The sequence below is a fragment of the Canis lupus genome, chromosome 25 (assembly GCF_048164855.1).
Source record: "Canis lupus baileyi chromosome 25, mCanLup2.hap1, whole genome shotgun sequence".
NCBI lineage: Eukaryota > Metazoa > Chordata > Mammalia > Carnivora > Canidae > Canis > Canis lupus.
The window spans coordinates 25,746,367-25,759,165 of record NC_132862.1 but is presented as its reverse complement, the minus strand read 5'-3'; the positions used below and the strand labels follow the sequence as shown (position 1 = coordinate 25,759,165).

Genomic DNA, 12,799 nt, shown 5'->3' with positions numbered 1-12,799 from the left:
GTGTTTTCACATCTAATCCTGTCTTGGTGTCTGCTTCTCAGAGGATGAAAACTGAGAAAATTTATTTTTTTAAAAAATATTGTATTTATTCATGAAAGACACACAGAGAGAGAGAGGCAGAGAGGCAGAGACACAAGCAGAGGGAGAAGCAGGCTCCATACGGAGAGCCCGACGCAGGACCCGATCCCAGGTCTCCAGGATCATGCCCTGGGTCGAAGGCGGCACTAAACCGCTGAGCCACCGGGGCTGCCCCAAAACTGAGAAAATTTGTATGAAACACATTCACTGCCTCAAAAACTCACAGTCTCACTGGAGGGATAGACATACATATTTTAAAAATGCAAATAATCTGGAGCGATGATTCCTATATTTGCAGTAGATATAAAGCATCTTGAGAATGCAGATAAGAAAGCAATTGTTCTGCTTGGAGTAGATGGATGCATGTTATGGACCAACACAAGGAGGAGATGACTTCTAGGTCAGATCCCAAAGGAGCTGTTAGAATGGCTGAGATAAGGCACTTCAGAAAGGGAGAGTAACACCAGCAAAGACACAGAGGGATGAAGTATTTAACATACTTAGGAAATAATGTACTTGTCCATTCCTGAGAAATTGCTTCACTGTTACCATACTTTAAAACACAAACAAACAAAAAACACATAGATCAGCAAAGCATACTTTGTTTAGAGCTCCCAATTTCAAGGGACCTTCCAGGCTCAATCTTCCCAAGAGCAAAGAAAGCATGAACCACAGGTATGGCTCCATGCCCCCTGTTCCATCTATATTTATTGTACAGATTACATGCCAGACACCAGACAGGTCCTCAGGGAAGAGCTGCAGATTTAAATGCAAGTGTGACATGCAAAGTTCTGTAAAACAAAAAGCTACAAGAAAATAATAGGCTTTCTTTCCACCACTATTTCTGTTCCAAGAGAAAAAAAAATGGAGAAGGACTGGTCTAAACTACGTGAGAATGGGGTCAAGTTAGTGCTGATACACAGACGTGAGGTAAGTGTCTGCAGATCCAATCATGCTGAAAAATGTAAGGATGGAGCACTCTTGGGAGATACATCTCTGGATTTCCAAGGAAAAATTTGTAGCCTATTGCCTATCATTGGATGTGTGCTAGGGGTAAAAATTTTGGAAATGCAGAAATGCAAATGAGTAAATAAAAGTCACCCATAATTCTATGACACAGGGAAATATACACACATATATGTGTGTCTATGTACACATGCATGCGTGTGTGGAGAATATATTTTAAATGGATGGGATAGCATTGCATGGGACATCTTGTACACAGCTTGTATCATTTAATTCTGAACTATGAGCTGCTACTATCTACTACCATGAAAATTTCTCCTGCCTTGATTTCTGAGATATTTTTCTCTTCTAATTCTTGCTCTTTTTTTTCTCGACTTTTCCTCCTCTAATCTCCTCTTCAATCTTGAGGTTTTCTTGGGTCAACACTTTTCTCTGCTCATTCAGCCTGGTCTTCCAGCATGGCAGGTATCCCCTGTTGCCCCTGCACTGATATAGCTCCCTTCATGATTGCTCTATGTTTTCTTTTTTTTTTTTAATATTTTATTTATTTATTCATGAGAGACAGAAAGAGGCAGAGACACAGGCAGAGGGAGAAGCAGGCTCCATGCCCGACGTGGGACTCAATCCTGGGACTCCAAGATCATGCCCTGGGCTGAAGGCAGGAGCTAAACCGCTGAGCCACCCAGGGATCCCTGCCCTATATTTTCTAAGTACCTATGAAACATCTCAACTTGAGTAGCTCACACATAACTCAAACTCAATCTACAAACACTAAAGTCAATTCATGATGCAGTCCTCAAGCCAACTTCTGATAAAATCATTCCTTAGTTTTTAGAAAGTGTTGACTAAATACAGAAGCCAGGAGGCTATGATCCTTGCCTTCTCCCTCTTTTTCTCCTCCCAATGAGCATTGGTCACTAAGTTTGATCTTTTCTATATGTAACCACCTCTCCCATTATTCCATCCTCTCCAACACTTCTGACATGGCCTTTGTAAGGGCCCCTTATCATCTCTCACCTTCCTGTAACAGGAGGTCCATAACTTGTCTCCCTCTACCACATGCATTCACAGCTATATCAAGGAGTGAATGAAAGGTGAGGGATGAATTTACAAGTAGACTATTGTTCCAAGAAATTTTGCAGAGAAGAATAGAAAATACCAAAACATTTTTAAAAATCAAGAGAAGACCAGGTTAAGGCAAAGTTTGTTTGCTTTTTAATGAGAGAAAATTTAAGAAATATTTGTAGACAGCAAGGGAAGGAGCTAGTAAACCTGCTGTATAAGGGAGGGTTAAAAAGGTAAGTTTCCCAAGAATGTCAGAGGGAATGAGATCCCAGAGCAATCCTCAGAACCTAAGTGAAAAGAAGTAAGAATAGGCCAAAATCTTTATTTGAGGGTCACTGAAGGTTTATAACTCATTGAATTCTCAGGTCAACTGCTAAAGGTGAAAGAAAGAAGAAAAAGTGGGACCTTTGAAAAGATTGGTAAACTCTTATGACAATGTGATCTGGAATACTGGTGAATGGAATGGAGTAGAGATAAGCAACTGTCTGTTCACATGTCCCTTTTATGTCCCACACCTAGCACTGTGCCTGGAACCCAGTACACCCTCAGGACACATCACAGAGGCTAAGCTCCACAGTGGCAGAAACCAGGTCTTATTCACACAATTCACACTGTGCTTAATCATTTACAAACTCAAGCATCAAAACAGTGAATTGGCCTGTAGAAAATTCCATAAAAATATCATTAGCCACATTCTCTGAAACTGGAGGCTTCTCATAGTATTCCCTTAAAGTTGAACTTTATCAGGAAAAAAGAAGAAAATTCATATTCATCTCAGAGATTCACTAATTAAAGTAATTCTTAGAATATATTCATATCATTAAAAATTAGGCAATTTCCCTATTTTTACCGGCAATATTGTACAATGTTGAGAATGATACTAAAACAATCATTATACTTTAATTACCCAAGACAGGAAACAGAATTATTTTTTTTTTGGAAATATCATTTGATAGGTGTCAAAACAAACCTAGGAAGCTTCTAATAAGCTCTGAAGAAGTATATTCTATATCCTTCTGAAGTGCCCTCTGTAAACAATTAGTTCTACCTTGACTCTGTCTGAGCGGCTGTTGAAAAGTCCAATCCGTCTAATGGTGCTGAGGATGGGATCAGTGGAGTCATCAATCATGTTGTGAGTGGTCACTGGAGGCAAAGACTGTCGCTGAAGTCATAGAGGAAAGAAAATGTCAATGGTGAAAAGAATTAATAAGTGTGACTAATGTCAACAATAGGTCATTGGCAACATGTCAACCAGTCTTTATGCCTTCCATCCTGTGGGATGACACTAATGATGATGACTAAGTTTTGCGTGGGTTCCAGAGAAGGATAATAGGTTGAAGAACTTTCTTCAGATATTGTGAACACATGATACTTTTGTTTCTCACCTGCAGCCACTCTAAGAAAGGCCTACACTTCTTGACTACTTTTAGGACTTGTTTGGAATGAATGTGTCCTGAAATCTTAAGATGAACTCCTCTCCTGGATCCTTCTAGCAAGGCTGTCCTCTGACGGCACCTGCTGCCTCACTGTTATGACAAGATGTCGGCACATGCCTATCTTGCATTTTTGCAATGTCCGCTCAACCGAGAGATATTCACCTTTTCTCTATCATGACTCAAAATGCCATGCTTTTTGAAAATTTTAGGGACAATTTTGTTGCCATTGCAATATACACAGTTTTTCAAAAAGATATATTGGTTTCTTTCTAAAAATAGAAATTTTTAAAGTGGATACAAGATAAGTTCCATGACATTTTTTAAAGGAGCCCTGAGAAGCACTCATAAAAGAAAATAAAGCAAAGTTATCATTTAGGTGAATGCATAAGAATGACTTCTCTAGTTCTCAGGTTTATACATTTTCCAAGCTGGCTCATTCCAGTAAATTAAAATATTGATCTAAATAGATTTGAACAACCTTGGGAAGGGATGGGCACTCTTTGTTACCTGAGTTGAAAAGATGGCTCTTTTCATAATTGTTACATCATCTCGATCCAGAATATTGTTCATGTCAGGAATTTCTCCTCTGTGGGGAAAACAATGTTCATCATAAAATAAAAATAACTGGCACTAATTTAATGCCACGTATGTGTCAGACAGCGTACTGAACACTTTAAAAATAATTATAAAGCAAACTTGATTTCCTGATGAAGCTCATAGACAAATTCCTAAAACATGAAGAAGTTTGATAAAAAAACAATTTCAATAGCATCAAAGAAAATTAAAATTCATTTTTAAAGTATTAACGTTAACCATCAGAAGGAGAATCTCACTATATTTTGCCTACTCTTGAGTACTATGTTCTAAAGTGGACATAACTATCTTTCTTTATGTGACATAAAGATCTTTAAGTGACATAACTGGTAAAAGGAAATGATGCATGCCTGCCATCGTCAGTCAGGACAACAGAGCTTTCTCTTCATATTATAACATAATCTATATATTTTATATATAATCATTACTTTATAATACATTTTAGTTAGATTTGATTAGATTTTATACATCTATATTTCATTTATTTTATTACATATTTAAATGTTTATTATTCATTAAGTAATAGGTTAATTAACATTATTTAATGTTACTAAATATTTTAATTTAATATATAAGTAAGTTATTTAATATATAAAGTCAACATATATTTTGACTTAAAAAACTCATGAAATCTTCCTCAGTTTCGCATTGATATATTAACCCTTAATGAGAGTTCCATTGAATTAGAACCTATTTGCACATGTGAATATGTTCTCATTTGTACAACCTATCTTAAGAATTTGTCAGATGAAGGATAAAACAAGATCTGTTCACGTGATATAATACATATTCAAAGGCTACTCATTCTTTTACATCTGGATTAAAAGAAATACATTATAGCGTTTAAGTTGTTAAATTTGAATAGGGGAACCCTATAATATTTGAAGTGTTAAGTACTCTCAGCACCTACCTTAACAATGCATCATAGAGTTTCTTTCCAAATTTTTCCTTTACAGAATGTGCAATGTCCCTGTATGAATTGAAAGATTTTTAATTTAAATAGGGTCCCAATTCAAAATCTTTGTTTGCCATGGCCATGCTGATGTTTTGTCATTATATTCTTTGAAATTACAGGCCTCTTTTGCAGAACCTCCTCTACTGTGTTTCCTAGTTGCCAGTTTAGCTTGAGTTAAAATCTCCAGAGCTGAGGCACCAGAACACCCTGAGCAGCCCACAGAGCTTGACATTTTTTGACTTGATGAAATTAGGGCAAGTGTGGACAGCAGGGCGGGGGAGTGGATGGAAGTATAGGTGTAACAAGATGGGTAATTCATTGATAATTGTAGAATCTGGGCTATGGGCATGTAGGGAGTCATTATACAAATCTCCTTATTGTGGAATTCACATTAAAACATTTTAATGTGAATTTCACATTAAAATTTTCACATTAAAAATTTTTTTTTCACAATAAAATTTTTAAAAATTCAACCCATCGTTAAAGATTGCTGCAGAGGCTTTATCCGTCCATGGTGGCTCATTCCAAAGTTTTTATAGTAACACAGTTTGATAGGCACTACATAATCTAACATAGTAGCCTATAAGAAGAGAAACAAGTTTGCGCTATAACAATCTTTACTTTTTTTTTTTTTTTACTTATTCGTTTGTGAAAGAGAGAGAGAGAGCAGGAACGGGGAGTAGATCAGAGGGAGAGGGAGAAGCAGACCGTCTGCTAAGCAGGATGTCAATCCCAGAACCCCAGGATCATGAGCTGAGCTGAAGGCAGACACTTAAGTGTCTTGTGCTATAATTTTTTTTTTTTTTTTATGATAGTTACAGAGAGAGAGGCAGGCAGAGACACAGGCAGAGGGAGAAGCAGGCTCCATGCACCGGGAGCCCGACGTGGGATTCGATCCCGGGTCTCCGGGATCACGCCCTGGGCCAAAGGCAGGCGCCAAACCGCTGCGCCACCCAGGGATCCCTTGTCTTGTGCTATAATCATTGTAAGGCTGTCCAGCACTCCTTGTGCTATAATCATCATAAGGAATAAAACAGTTCAAGGAGATATATCAGGAATTATGCATGTCAAAAAAAATCTCTTTACACTTATTGCTTGAGAACATTCACAAAACATGAGATTACCATAGCTGTTTCCGCACTGCCTGGCCTTTCAGTGTTTCCACGTTGAAATTATTTGTCTTGGCAGGCATAATGAAAAATACCACTACCGTGACGTCACTTTTATGCATCTAATGAGGGATTAGGAAACATAACAAGTCAACTACCAAAGATAAAAGAAAACGTCAACAGATAGACTTTAAACTTTAAAAAGTATATAGTGTTTTAAATCATCTTTAAATAAAAGGAATACTTATTTATGATTTAGAGACATTAAACCCACCTTCCTGAAGCTTACTCAGAAATTTAAATCTGGCTTTCAGTCGAGAACTGCTGGTTAACAATTTGAAAATTCAGACATAAAATATTTTCATTAAGCAGCTAAAATATATAACAATGGCTAGTGATATCATAGTGCTTTTCTGTGGTTAAAAAAGTCACATCAATCTGAGCTGTCTTTAAAATTTCATATTGGAAAATTAATGGGAGTTTGGCTTTGTTTCATTCTATTTTTTTCTAGTTTTTATTCACTTTGATTTGCACAAAAAGAGTATTTAAACTTTCCTGTTACATGTCTTATCATAATGCTACATTTTGGTTTTTTAGTCTTAAAGTCCAGGAACAAGCAAAGGAAAATGTGCTCAGCACTTCTGGTGTGGCAGGCACTGTGCTGGATGCTTTAAATGCATAACTTAACCCCATCCTCACAATAACTGTGCACAATAGATGGCTCTCTTTTCATCTTACTAACTGAAAGAGAGGCATGAGGGTATCAATTGTCTAAGTTCCTACAACAGATTATTGGTAAAGTTGGGATTAAAACTGGTGTTTTTTGATTCTATACTCTGTTTGCTTTCCCCCTTCCCTAGTATGTCTCAGAAGGAAATGATATATCCAGTCGTGAGAATGGAAGCATAAACTTACTTAAAACCGTGAACATATGAATGAACATATGAATGTTCATATGAATGTAGTCTGGAAATGACTATCTCCAAAGTGTGGGCACCACATACTCTGTGGCCCCTTCAAGAGTCTATTAATTACATTCTATTTTAAAAAATCTATGGAAGTCATAGAATAGGAAACTCTTCAAGAGAAGTCAATGTGCTATGAAAGAATAAATGTACTATATGAAAGAGAATACTTTCTCCAAGTATTGTAATTATCTTTGATGTCTAGAATAGCAATTGGCTTTTTTTCATATTTAAAAATAAAGTGACTATTTAATAAATGTATAGATAAATTGATTAATCATGTCCCTAAACATGATATATGTTTGACATAACTTTGAGTCCATCTATAAAGCTTGTTGAATAGATACATACCAGGAAATAATGGACTAAGATTATTGTAGCCTATTCTAGAATAATCTATGTGGTCTTCAGTCCTATTTTAGAGTTTGATTTTTATTAATGTATTATTTCCTTAGTAAGTGGTATCAGTGAATCTTTTAGTATACTTGGTGCGATATCTGCTCTAAGGCAAAAATAAATTTATGTCCAAGGAAAAATATTAACTGGAGAAGAGTATGAGCTCAGGAAAGTTTAAATTGTCTTGGTATCTCAGTAAGATTGAAATTCTACACTGGTCTCCCGTAGCTTATTGTTATTTATTCTATATCTACATGATAGGATTAGAATATAAGTCAATAATTTTAATCACTAGCTATTACATGGTACCATTTTGTATAGTTGCTTCTATTGGCACAGGTTTTACTGCTGGCTTAATTGGGAAGCTATATTAAGTCCCACCTTCCTGAGCAAAAACTGAATCTGCATGAAAGTAGGAACCTCCTTTCCCCTCCTTGTTTCCATGTGGTGGGATATCTCCTGGTCTCATAGTTGAAGGCTCTTAATCTTAGGGAGGGGGTATGGCTGATGAGTAGGGAGAGGAATAGTTTGTGTATGACTGCCCTGATGTACGGAGAGAAATTGTTTGGTTGCCAGCTAGATGGCACAGGTTCCTCTGAAGGCCTTCTTTGGTTGAAGGAGGACAGCAATATGGTGAGATAGCTAGGTCTAATAGTAAGGTCCAATATCCGGAAGCCTATTGGTGCCATATACCAAGCCACATCTTCCATTAAAGTCTTTATCAGTTTTAAAGACATCAAATTTTGTTCTCCATTTGCTTGACTTTTTCATATTTATCTTTCAACTGGTTAACTCTTGGGACAGGGGAAGGAATGTCGTAATGTCATATTAAAATATATCACAATAATCTTGTGGTTCTCTTTTTAAAATACCTGATAACATAGGCAGATAAACAAATGAACAACGTGGTGATCCCAACCTGTAAATTGAAAGACTAGAGCCATTTTTAAAATAAGGTTGACATTGTAAGTGTTCACAACCACATATCTCTTGGAAAGTTCTTAAGAAGCCAGAAAGTTCTTTACTTCCCACAGAAGAAAGTCCTCCTATAAAAGTATCATGTGGCATTACTAGAGCATTCTTACCCTCAGCAGAAAATTAAGCCTGGATAATGCTTCTAGGAAGATGTCAGCACCTTTGTTTGAAAACTCATATCTCCCAGCAATGAAAAGGAACAAAGTCTTTTCAAGATCAAAGTCCAGATGACTAAAACAAAACAAAACAGTTTCAAATGAAATAAGGCAACAGCAACAAAATGTACAAATGAATTCTGTTAAAGTTCAAAGAGAGCTGGGAAAGACAAACATTTACTGTAACAGTCTTGTTTTCTCTATGCCATAGGTCCCCAAAACACACACTATTTCTTTTTTAAATAAAGAAAAGCATACCCGTAGAAATGACCTCGAACAAAATCTTGGATCCTGGCCTTGTACATGGCATGTAGATTTTGAAACTCATGTACTGCCGAAAATTTCTTAACACTCAAGCCATTTGGAGTAACTACATCTGGAAAAGCAAAAATAATATCATGGCAAAAATCTTTTGAGAGAGGGTATCATTGTAGAAAAATAGTTTGTTTAGATACATAAAATTAGATGTCTCTTAACACTTCTAGTTTCTATCATAGAACCAAAAATTCATAAAACAGCACAATAAATTATTGAAATAGGAAATTAGGAGTGAGTGACAAAAATAACATTAACTAGCACAATGAAACATCTAATTAAAAGCACTAATAATAAAAAAATTAAAAAAAAATAAAAAGAAAGAAAAAAAAAAGCACTAATAATGATTATTATAGTTTTCGTTTATTGATGTCTTATTATTGCTCTTAATACTCTAAACACTTTACAGTGTAACTCATTTAATCCTTGCAAGAACCAATGGAGTAGGTTTTCTTATCTGCATTTCCATAGGCACAGAGTTGTTAAGGTATCCGTCCAAGAACACAAGTGTCAGAAGTAGAATCCATGTAGTCTCCCTCCACATGTTGTGTCTTTAACCATGCTGTACACTAAACTACTTCTTAGCATCTTATTTTGACCAAAAGTGTGGGAAATGTTCTGTTCACTTGGAAAATTGGAAAGTCATGTCTTTCTTTCTAATTCCCAGAAGAGCTTACTCAAGTAGGAGGACATGTTTGGTTTTCAAGAATAATTATTAGTTTGTGACAAGAAAGATAGAGACTCTTCAGAGTACAAGATGGGAACTACCTAGTGACTTGAATACATGGGCTGCTGCATTTAGTAGCAGCAGAAACAAATTAAAATTTAAAAAGAAGCTATATAAAAAAAAAACCCGTAACACATGGCAATGGGCATTTTTGCAAAGGAGATTTGAGCTAAAATTATAAATATGCCATTGTTTTGAAGGATATTTTACAGTTAACAAGCTATCTTTTGAAATGATTCAACAAAATCAACCCAGGCTTCTTGGTCAGTTTTCTTAAAAACAAGAACAAACTGCCATTCTTCTGCTTTTTTACTAAGTAATTGGACAAATTCTATACTCCACAGCAGAGTCAATTTTAGGTTGTCAAGGTTTCTAGTGAAAGCCCTCATGTGAATAATTCCTATAGTCTTATCAGGATAGTAAACAATCCCCTCTTATAATGTATTTCTCTTTCTGAAACATTATATAGTGCTTAGTTTGTGCTAGATGCTAGTGTAATTGATAAATATTAATTTAATTTTTATAAATCTATATGAAGTAAGTTATTTTGCTATCCCAATTTTACAAGTGAAGAACTGATCTATAGAGAATTTAAGCTATTTGCACAAGAACAAGAAACTACAAAGTAACAGAGATAGGTTTTAAAACCAAGGCTACTTGGGGGCACCTGGTTGGCTTAGTCAGTTAAGCATCTGATTCTTGATTTTGGCTCAGGTCATGATCTCAGGGTCATATGATCCAGCTTAGCATCCGGCTCTGTGCTGAATGTGGAGCCTGCTTGAGACTCTCGCTCTCCCTCTGCCCCTCGCCCCGTACTCTCACTTTCTAAAATAAATAAATAAATCTATAAAATAAAATAAAACCAAAAAATTTAAGACTTTAGTTAGAGAGAGAGAGAGAGAAGGAGAATGTGCATATACATGCACGAATGAGGGAGGGACAGGCAAAGAGGGAGAGAAAGAAACTCTCAAGCAGATTCCCAGCTGAGCGTGGAGTCCTATCCAGGCTCCATCTCACAACCCTGAGCTGAAATCAAAATTCTTTGGCTTAACCAACTGAGCCCCCAGGCACCCCTAATTTAGCCTTTTTGCATCCCATGGAACATAAAAGAAAAATGGACACTGCCAAAAGTTTCAGAGCTGACATTTTTATTCTACAAGTGTGCATACATACTGACCCATCTGTTTAGACTCCCTCCTGTGGGAGCATTCTGATTGTCCAGAATCAGAATCAATCTTTAGGCTGGGTATCTACCTCTAGACCAATCAGCTGTGACCAAGTGATAGAATCATGTTCTAGGAACATGCCTTTCAGCATTGTAACCTCTGGTAGGTCTGGGGATAGCTCTCAGAAAAGCTTTCAAGGTCACAGGGGAAGTAAAACAATAAGTTTCTACTAAATAGAATCAATGATGCAATGTCACAAGATGTAGGGCTGGAATATTCTCACACAAATTTTTGATATTTTTTTGTAATTTTGTTTCCTTAAAATAGAAAAGTTAACTTGCTTTACACACAGCAGGTCACTGTGACAACCCTAGAGCATAAGCCCATTTCTAGCATAACCCATTTATTCAACAAGCACAGACGGAACACTACTATGTTCTGGATATAGCTCAGTATTGGTTTTGCAACAGAGCTGACATTGAGAATTAAAATATGTGCAAAGATTTGGGTGGTAGCAGTGAATGTCATTTTTCCTCTATTAGTTTATACTTTTTTGTTTCAAACAAAAGTTTTAGACTCCAATGTCATTTAGGACTGAAAGGTGGGTGACGAATTCAGAGATAATAATTACCAGGCTTCCTCTTTAGCATATGTTCTGCTTCTATTGCAGTTATTTCAGATACTGTGGTGAATACATGAGCACAATGGACAGAGGCCCGCTCCATGCAATACCGGTGGTAAATCTGCCTTTCCCCAGCCTCTTTGTCTATGTTAAACTGTTAAAAAAAAAAAGAGAGAGAGAGAGAGAAAGAGAGAGAAGAGAAAAAGAAAGGAAAAAAAAAAGAAAAGAAAAAAGGAAAGGAAAAGAAAAGAAAAGGAAGAAAAAGCAAAAACACATATACATTTGATATACATTTGCTCATACAATCAATCCTTGACAAACATGAGGGTTAGGGGCATGGACCCCTGGTGTAGTTAGAAATCCCCATTTAACTTTTGACTTCACCCAGCACTTAACTACTAATAGCCTACAGTTTACAGGAAGCCTTACCAATGATAAAAAACAGTTGATTAACACATATTTTGTATGTTATGTGCATTACATACTGTATTTTTACAGTAAAGTAAGCTGGAGAACAGAAAATGTTAGTTAAGTAAATCATAAGGAAGAGACAACACATTTACAGTACTATAATATATTTATTGAAAGGATCCATATATAAATGGACCCGCACAGTTCAAACCTGTGTTGTTCAAGGACCAACTATACTGATCCTTCTACACAAGTGAAACAAAATCATATATTATACATATTGTTTTTCCTCAATTCTGTGTAAAGTTTTATAACCACAAAAAAGTAATAACTTTTTATTAAACCTATTACTAAATGCACAGTTATGCATGCTTTAAAAAGTATTATTCACTTCACTTCTGCTTCTAAACTGCTATTTAATCCCTTAAGTAAATAGTTTTACTTTGCTATAATTACATAGAATTCTTAATTTTTTGGTATTTTAATATTTACTTACCTTACATCTTACAAATATTGAGCTAATTTCTTTCCCCAAGGTCCTTATCATATTTTTCCAATAAACAAAGAAACAAAGGTGACATTAAGCTCTATATTGAAAATAAGGATAATTATTATCACTTTAATTGGCTGGTGTGTTAGATTGTGCAATCATCCACAAGATATCCTGGGTATCTTAACTTAAATTAAAAAAAAAAAACTTCAAAAACCAATAAGCCAAGCACCAAACAATTAATTAAATAGTTGGCAACAGTTGTGGGCTTTTGCCATATTGCTTAGCTGAACATTATGTCTCACATAGCTGCAGATGAAACTACCAGTGTTTAAGAGAGAAAAGTGTATAAGGTTACTCACATTATATTAGCA

At 35.9% G+C, this 12,799-nt stretch overlaps 1 protein-coding gene across 2 annotated transcripts in view; it reads right to left on the bottom strand.

The window, feature by feature from the left end:
- Positions 1-12,799, bottom strand: part of GYS2 (glycogen synthase 2) — a 60,427-nt gene that overhangs the window by 20,234 nt on the left and 27,394 nt on the right. For both annotated transcript variants that reach the window (XM_072798743.1, XM_072798742.1), the window contains exons 5-11: positions 11,534-11,678; positions 8,953-9,070; positions 8,650-8,770; positions 6,219-6,325; positions 5,050-5,109; positions 4,053-4,131; positions 3,158-3,271 (exon numbers count right to left, since the gene is read on the bottom strand). In XM_072798743.1, coding sequence (XP_072654844.1) covers positions 3,158-3,271; positions 4,053-4,131; positions 5,050-5,109; positions 6,219-6,325; positions 8,650-8,770; positions 8,953-9,070; positions 11,534-11,678 — 744 coding nt within the window. The remainder of the gene's footprint in view (positions 1-3,157; positions 3,272-4,052; positions 4,132-5,049; positions 5,110-6,218; positions 6,326-8,649; positions 8,771-8,952; positions 9,071-11,533; positions 11,679-12,799) is intronic.